This window comes from Oncorhynchus nerka, linkage group LG28, assembly GCF_034236695.1.
Source record: "Oncorhynchus nerka isolate Pitt River linkage group LG28, Oner_Uvic_2.0, whole genome shotgun sequence".
NCBI lineage: Eukaryota > Metazoa > Chordata > Actinopteri > Salmoniformes > Salmonidae > Oncorhynchus > Oncorhynchus nerka.
In genome coordinates, this window is record NC_088423.1 from 23,587,251 (window position 1) to 23,596,653 (window position 9,403).

General features: G+C 40.8%; 1 protein-coding gene across 1 annotated transcript in view; it reads right to left on the reverse strand.

Annotated features, from left to right (window-relative positions):
- Positions 1–2,951, reverse strand: part of hk1 (hexokinase 1) — a 49,488-nt gene extending 46,537 nt beyond the window's left edge. Inside the window, exon 1 of the mRNA XM_029640202.2 lies at positions 2,662–2,951. Within this exon, the coding sequence (XP_029496062.1) occupies positions 2,662–2,724 (63 nt within the window). The 5' untranslated portion in view covers positions 2,725–2,951. The remainder of the gene's footprint in view (positions 1–2,661) is intronic.
- Positions 2,952–9,403: the final 6,452 nt, after the last annotated feature.

Genomic DNA, 9,403 nt, shown 5'->3' on the forward strand with positions numbered 1-9,403 from the left:
TAGGGAAGCCATAGAAAAAGGAATCTGGTTGATATCCCATTCACTGCTCAATAGGGACGCATAGGAACGCAGAGCTTTCTAAATAAGAGTCCCTTCCTGATTGTAAGGGGGCACTATTTTTATTTTTGTAAAAATAACGTTCCCAAAGTAAACGGCCTATTTCACAGGACCAGATGCTAGAATATGCATATAATTGACAGCTTAGGATGGAAAACACTCTAAAGTTTCCAAAACTGTCAAAATATTGTCTGTGAGTATAACAGAACAGATATTGCAGGCGAAACCCGTACATTTCTCAATTATGGGGTTTGCATCTAATTATTGTATAAAATTAAATTATTAAATTATTTGTGAAACGATGTAATGGGATGTTAACCTTTAAAATGAGAGAATTGTCTTCAATGTAAAGTTTAACTAGTCAGTGGCCACGCCCCAGTCAGGTCAGCCATTATATCAGGTGTCATAGAACTGCCCTTTTCTCTGAAATGTATAAAACCACCCTTGACGAAATGTACATTTCAAGCCAGAGACCCACGGTAAGCCGGACATCTCGATTGGTTAAGACCACACAAACCATAAGACTAGAAAACCATCCCACATGGAGCATTGGCTAGACAACACAATTTACTAGTCTGCAGCTAGAAATGACGTAAACCTAGAACGAGAATACCGACAACATTTCTGAATGGTACTCTGAAGTATCCATTCTACAACCACAAAAGACTTTGTGACTTCAATGAAAGTTAATCAGAGACTGATGAATCCTACTGTCACGTTCGTTGAAAGGAGTAGACCAAGAAAAGAGTGAATAGAGTTCCACATATTTTAATAAACTGAAACTCACCAAAACAAAACAATAAAGCACAAAACGAAACGTGAAGCTAATGGTGTGCACTCAGACAACTACATGTAGACAAGATCCCATGAATACCAATGGGGAAACGGCTACCTAAATATGATCCCCCAATCAGAGACAACGATAAACAGCTGCCTCTGATTGGGAACCATATCAGGCATACATATAGACATACATTTCATCTAGATGACCCACCCAAGTCACTATCACGCCCCAACCAACACAGAGAATAAACAGCTTACTATGGTCAGGGCGTGACACCTACAGGACATTCAAGGATTCCAACAATGACATACGGGCGTAAATATATATACATTGCAATTATTCTCAAATGAGCGGCCGTTCATGTGCAAAGGACTACCATTTCAATGAATATAATTATAGACTATGTGTAATTAATCCATATGGTCTTTTCCGTTCTTTCTCAGTCCCACTCCTTTCCTTTTGTCTACCAAGCTGTCATATCGGCTTAGTCCACTAGGGACTTTTCTATCATTGTTAGAAACCAATATCTACTGTTTTTTCTGTTATGTATTTCTGTGATTATTTAGTTAGATAATAAATAAATAAATAAACCAATTTGTATATCACTGATTCAGAATTTATGCTGGAGTTTGTGCAGATAACCAAGAATTTTACGACATTTGGAATGAGACTAACAGGGTAATAATAATACATTGGTGAGAATGACTAATCGATCAGATATTAAAATATCTGAAGAGTTATATTCTGAAAATTATAGCTCTGTAAATCACATTTTCCGTGGTGCCCCAACTTCCTAGTTAATTAAGTTGACATTATTAGTTTAATCACGTAATAATAATTACATAGAGAATTGATTTGATAAAACAAGTCTTCACATTTAATGACAGTAAAGACACAACAATGTATATATATAAGCTCAGTGCATTCTGAAAGTATTCAGACCCCTTGACTTTTGCCACATTTTCACACGTTACAGCCTTATTCTAAAACATATTATATAGTTTCCCCCTCATCAATCTACACACAATACCCCATAATGACGAAGCAAAGAGGTTTTTAGATGTTTGCTAAATTATACAAATAAAATATTCAGACCCTTTACTCAGTGGTAAGCATTTCACTATAAGGTTGTATTTGTCACGTGACTAATAAAATTTTATTTGATTTTGATTTGATTACATTTATCACAACGATATAGGATTGCCAGCTACAGTATGTTCTTGCTAACTGTTATTTAGGCACATTTGCCACTAACACACCCTAGCTAGTAGTCCTGCAACAGCCAGGAAAGGAGGTATTGAGCATTTTCAACATGTGCATTCTCAAAGTTTGCATTCCTTTCTCTCTCAACGATGATAGAGCAAAATTATTACAGCAAGGGCCTCCAGGAAGCAGGTTGGAGCAATATCATTTGAAGGCTGAAACCTAACTCAGGAGGCGGGTAGTGGTAGATGCTCCTGAACTGCCCCCTCACAAGGTTAGAGCTAAACACACCCTACACATTCAGTCGCAACAGACATGGAAAAACCCAGGGCCCACTGCTCAGGGCAGGCTACATCCTGGTTTCAAGGGCATTGCAGTGTTACAAACAAGATGCCTGACAAGGCACTGTAGATGCTGCTGCATGCTATCACAAGACAGGGAAATGTAAGCCTGAGAGTGAATCTACCAGCTTCAAGACAGTCAATAAGCACAGGGCTTCAGATTGTGTCACTTGTTGTCACATGGCCCTGAGCTCTGTGCCTCAAAGCTGTCCTATTTTTGGAAGGTAGTTAACAACAGCTCTGCTCACTGTAGCCACATTCCTACAGGGCACTCACCTTTTTGACTTTGTCATCCTTCAACTCTGTGAAGTAGTAGGCCAGAAGCTGTGCTGCGATCATCCTGTCCACCGATGTGGTGAAAGAATAAATGGAGAGCTAAAAAAAAGGGAAATCCCTGTAGTCCCCTCTCCCTGGTGAGGAGGTTTAAAAAAGATCCCAGTTTCAGTCCAAACAGAGCTAGAGAAATGGGTCATGTATGGGGCTCGCAACACTCTCCCCCAGGTTCCCAGGAAGTCAGACTACATGGAGTAATTTTTAGCTTGAATGCAGATACAGGCAGCAGGAGAGCTGGGATGGGGACTGGTTTAAGCCCTGCCTACTGCCTGTCCTCTGATTGGTTAAGCTGCTGAAGCCAGGGCCTCCTGCGCAGAACCCAGTTGACAGAATGACTGGCTGCCTGTTACACACACTCTCCTTCACTGAGGTGGTGGAGGAAATGAGGAAGTAGAGGAGGCAGAGAAGGAAGGGATAGAGAACTGGTCTTGATCCTTTTTTACTGTGCAAAATAGGAAACAAACAGGCATGTTCATCACATTTCTGTGGTGATGGATCATCTGGGTTAAACTGTAGGTAGAGAGAGGGGTTACACATTCATCACGCTGCATTTTGCTACACTCACAATAACATCTGCTAAATATATGTATGTGACCAATCAAATTTTATTTTATTTTATTTGTGATGGCTCATAGGGGTTAAAGAGTAGGCAGAGAGAGGGGTTAACACGTTCATCACATTGCTGTGGTGATGGCTCATAGGGGTTAAAGAGTAGGCAGAGAGAGGGGTTAACACGTTCATCACATTGCTGTGGTGATGGCTCATAGGGGTTAAAGAGTAGGCAGAGAGAGGGGTTAGATTACAATTAATAATTATTGTCCTTGCTTTTTGGTTGGGCCTGGGTCACTCAAGTGTCCTTTCACCTCTGAAGGGCTTTTTCTAAGGGGGTCACTGCAGCTTGTCAGGGAGCTCATTTTACTGACTAATACTTATGTTGAATTCCTTTAATGTCGACTATGTTGCTGCGGTCTGTTAACTCACTACTGCCTACAATGGTCAGTTTTACAAGCTACTTGAAGGAAATTTATCACAGCGTTGTAAAGGTTTAGTGCTGTTAGTGACAACAAAGATGAGGGGATTTGGACAGGCATTCTGTGAGAATCAATGGGGAGCATTAGGAGAACAGGTATTACCCCCAGGGATACAACCCAGAGGATATTTTTGTTTGTCTTCATTCTTGACTATTTGAAACATACTATGACTTTGCCCTCAATTGGAATTTGCCTGGGTGGCAATTTGCCAGTCGAGTGGACTGCATTATTTGGTGCCACAAACATTTAATCCTCAATCTACCCACTGTCACTAGAATAGTGCTTAGAGGTCCAGTTGTGTTGCAAAGTCACAGAAACGGACTATATGACCACTACAAATTGATAACATGTTTCTTTACAGTAATGTACTTTTAAACCAAAGTTTAGTTGGAATTTAGCTGCCTGTAAGTTACTGCCAAATTCACCACAACCCCTTTACAGTGTATGATATTCCATCAATACTAATAAAACAGGTTAATAATTCAAAATGTCAAAACTCTGTATTACCCACGTATAGTATACAATAGAGTCTGAGAGGGAGTGATTCTTATACATTGGATATGCATGCACAGACACAACCAATAAACACAGACTTTACAAACATAAAGCAATTTCCTGTCAGTGACAGATTCGGTTACAATCACCATGGGGACAACATAGAGTATAGGATGTTTACACAGTAGATAACAGAGGAAATGTTCCCCTAAAGAGCTGGGATAAGTAGGAATTCACACTGAGCAATATAATATGATTTTGATCATGTGCACTGCATGAAACACATTTTATGAGTTGATCATTCAAATATTAGCTTTATTTTATTGCCAGATATAAATTGAACAGTTTTGGCATTGGTGGGGAGAAGATCACAATAATATATGTTTGGGTGTATGCTCTGTTCTGTATGCCCTATGCTGTGGAATATTTTTGATTATAAACTGGGTGGTTCGAGCCCTGAATGCTGATTGGCTGAAAGCCATGGTATATCAGACCGTACACCATGGGTATGACAAAACATTTATTTTACGGTTCTGATTACATTCGTAACCAGTTTATAATAGCAATAAGGCACCTCAGGGGTTTGTGATATATGGCCAATATTCCATGGCTAAGGGCTGTGTCCAGGCAAAAGAACAGTCCTTAGCCGCGGTATATTAACCATATATCACAAAACATCTTCAGCCCTGGGCATAAGTGACATAAGCGGTTACTTAGGACCCCTGGCCACTAGATGGCCTATGACCCCTAAAAAACGCATAGCGGTTGTTTTGGCAGTGTCTTAGGTGGAACTGCGTTAGAGCTGTAAAATCCACAACTGCTCCTGGCATAAAATCTAAAGCGGACATTCCCATCGGCTGCATGGAGTAGCATTAAGAGAAATCCCATGCAGCCTTGTTACAAGTTTGAACACTGGAATGTGAGATATAATCTACACCTCGATTAGTCTGATAGAAATCCTCCTTATTTAGTTTAATGATTTTCAATTTGAACGTCATTATTTCTATATAGCCTACACTTTCTTGTTCTGAACTTCTAACGTGAGTGGGACAGGTGTGGCTTCGTGACAATGATCAAGAGCAGCTGCTAACCAATTTTGTCAGCACCAACGCAGTTACAGATGCGACACCACCAAAACATCAATTATGCGGGTGTTGGCTATCGCTGGTCAACGTTTGATTTGATTGAATCTAGGCCTTAGAATAGTAGAACACACAAGGCGAAATTTCGAAATTTGGTTTTTCATCAGCGATTTTCCTTTTGTTATGTCAGTCACTGACAGTCACTCAATTAGCCAATGTCAGCTCACATGTTTTAGACTGGTAAGTTATTCTAGCCAGCTATCTAAACTTGTAGTAATCATGGCTGATTTACCAACCGGGCATGAAGGTGACATACCAGGGGCCCCCCTGACCTCCAGGGGGCCCCCACAGATGTTTTTGTTGCTCTCATTCAGATATCATAATGGCATAAATCATGGCAAAATGTGTAGAATTTAAAGGAAGTTAGCTTGAACTCTTGTGTGGTGTTCGTTTCTGTGGGACCAATTTTCAATGATTACTAAAAGAAAAATGATAAATGATGAAAATGATGTCTCTGGAAAACTTCCACGTTATTTCCAGGATTACCCACTTCGACAACCGAGACACCAGACCAGTTCGGCGGCAGAGAGACAAGCTGGCTGCAATCAGGTCAGTGTGGGACAAGTCCCCTATTTTACAACCCTGGGCCCAATGTTACTGTTGATGAGCAGCTTATGTAATTTAGGGGCCGCTGCCCCTTCAGGCAGAACATACCATCTAAACCCACAAAATATGAAATCAGATCTGGGCTGCCTGTGATGCTGCTTCATCATAAACTCAGCAAAAAATAAATGTCCTCTCACTGTCAACTGCATTTATTTTCAGCAAACTTAACATGTGTAAATATTTGTATGAACATAACAAGATTCAATAACTGAGACATAAACACAACAAGTTCCACAGACATGTGACTAACAGAAATGGAATCATGTGTTCCTGAACAAAGAGGGGGTCAAAATAAAAACTAACAGTCAGTGTGGCCACCAGCTGCATTAAGTACTGCAGTGAATCTCCTCCTGATGGACTGCACCAGATTTGCCAGTTCTTGCTGTGAGATGTTACTCCACTCTTCCACCAAGGCACCTGCAAGTTCCCAGACATTTCTGGGGGGAATGGCCCTAGCCCTCTTCTTGCAGGAAATTACTCACAGAACGAACAGTACGGCTGGTGACATTGTCATGCTGGAGGGTCATGTCAGGATGAGCCTGCAAGAAGGGTACCACATGAGGGAGGAGGATGTAATGCACAGCGGTGAGATTGCCCACCCTGTAACGCACAGCGGTGAGATTGCCTGCAATGACAACAAGCTCAGTCTGGTGATGCTGTGACACACCACCCCAGACCATGACGGACTCTCCACCTCCAAATCAATCCCGCTCCAGAGTACAGGCCCCACGGTGTAACGCTAATTCCTTCGACGATAAACGCAAATCCGATCATCACCCCTGGTGAGACAAAACCCCGACTTGTCAGTGAAGAGCACTTTTTGCCAGCCCTGTCTGGTCCAGCGATGTTGGGTTTGTGCACATAGGCGATGTTGTTGCCGGTGATGTCTGGTGAGGACCTGCCTTACAACAGGCCTACATTTTTTTGCTGAGTTTATGTGAGTGAGATGTTAGTAAAATTCCTTAACTAAGTGTATTCATCATTCTAGATTTCTGCCGGAAGCAACAAGAAGAAGAGCAGCAATGTGTGTGGACCCAAGAAGAACAGGAAGACACAGTACACATGCATCAAGTGCAAGAAATACATTTGCAACACACACACGCAGTTAACCTCTGTCCCTCATTTTGTTTACAAAAATCACATTTAATTTTAAAAAACGAATAGCGTTTTTATTGATAAATATGATCTCGCAGAGGTAAATGGCAAACATTAACCATGTATGCTGTCTTTATTGCTTGTAACTGATATAAATCAACATCTAAGTATGAAGTATTTTTACGTAAATTGTTATGGCTGTATTGTTTTAAAAACCCAATAATGTTGTGGGTCCATCAGACCCGTGGACATTGGGTGACTAACAAAAACACCACACAAGGGTTAAAACTGCAAAGATTTCATTCCACCGTATGGCAAAACAGAGCCCAAAGCAATCTTCAAGCAATGTTGTGAATAAGCCTGTACATTAGTTTCATACAAATTATCCAGCTGGCAATATTTCCATCTATTACACAGCTAATGCCTTGTGTTCCTGTCCAAGAATCCAATTAATAAGCACCCGCTAATGTATTAGTCAATGACTTCAGTTGAATTTGCTTTATTCAACTAACCATAATGTATTTTCATTATAAGCATCTCCCTCCCCTTAAAGAGATAGTGATAAGTACAGTAGGATGTAGTAAAATATCTTTATCATCTCTGTCATTACATAAACACACACACAATAGGTCATACATTGGTTACTGACAGAATACAAATAAGAAGTCCCTAGTGGACAATACCGATGTGACAGCTTGGTACACAAAGAGCGGGAAAGAGTGGGAAACTCAGTGGACCCACTGTAATACAGTTCATAACGTTCATTGTAAATATGGATATTTAGCACCCTAACAACTGGTCATTGGGATTTTAGAAATGCAATGTACATATTTACAAGTGCATGCCTTTGTTGTCCATCTCTGTGATCGCCGATCCATCTGCTGGATAGATTGTCGACAGAAAGTCTCTGGTTTGTCCACCAGAGATCAAAGTCCTCCGTAGTTGTAGGTTGTTATAATGGATATGTCAGAGTACCATTCGGTCGGTCGACCGGTTGCGTTTACCAGACTAAAGTACTTATACAGCTGCAGCCTGAAAAATTGTTCTTTAGTTCTTCGATTTCTTAGCCATTTCAACGTGGGAATGATCGCAACGTTCTCTGGTCTTGTCCTTTGGTAGAGTTGCCAACCATTTCAACATGTAGCGATAGCTTTCATGTTTTCTGGTCTCTAGAGTAGTTTGAACAACGTCACACACCAGCCTCATCCGGCAGGTTTTGGTCTAGAGGTATAGCTATTTCAACATGAGGACCCTGTCCCGGGGGTTATCTTGACTATATTTAAATCGCCAACCATTTTAACATGTAGCGACAGCTCCATGTTTTCTGATCTAATGTAAATTTTGTCGGGAGTCCTATATAAGCACTCGCCTTGGAGGGCGGTTCCATGACATTTGGGTATAATGTCTGTGCTCACGGGGGCGTGGCCACTGACTAGTTAAAACTTTACATGAAAAACCATACTCTCATTTAGAAGGCAAACATCACATTTCATCTTTTCAAAAGTAGTCAAACTTAATTGTTCATTTTATACAACATTCAGGTGCAAACCCCATAATTGAGAAGTGTATACAAACAAATAAACAGTAATGTGTGTCTCCTGTCCCCAAATGAAACAAACTCGACATGACTGCTCCTTAAGTGTCCACGGACCACTCCAACTGGTTAGAATACAGAAATATTGTTACATTATTCAACCTTTTGAGGTTACCGTACTGCAAAGTCTTTCTCTGTGGTAACAAAGGGATTTACAGCTTTCATTTTGGCAGAGTGGGGAAGGGACTTTTGGTATTTACGACCATCATAAACCTGTGGTGAGAGAGAGGGGGGGATATGATCCTCTCCCAAAAAGGGCGCATCGTGCCATCTCTCATCCTCTCTTCATGTTCTCTATGGTTGAAAGAAAAGGGAAAGTCTTCGCCTCAATAAGATTAGATAATCTCAATGTAAATCTGTGCTACCAGATAGGATTAGCCGGGATTTAAGAGAAGGTGATTCATTATATAATCAAACGGTGACTACGCTACTTTGCTGGGCCCAGTGTGTCTGAAGTCCTTCAGAACCACACATCTATGCGGATTCCCCTTGTGATATCTCTGACTGAAAGCTCTTACTGTTACAACATAACAAACAAGAATACTGAATGAATGCACCCAAATATTTTCAGCCAAAGGTGCAACAAAGGCTACCCTTAATCCTTAATCTGCCAGACACAATCATAATAATCATCCTATGCTGTATACAGTATTTACAGAGGGCATATATTTCAGTGCATAGTATTTATATTATTTACATGCCTATCCACAGGGGTGCTGTTT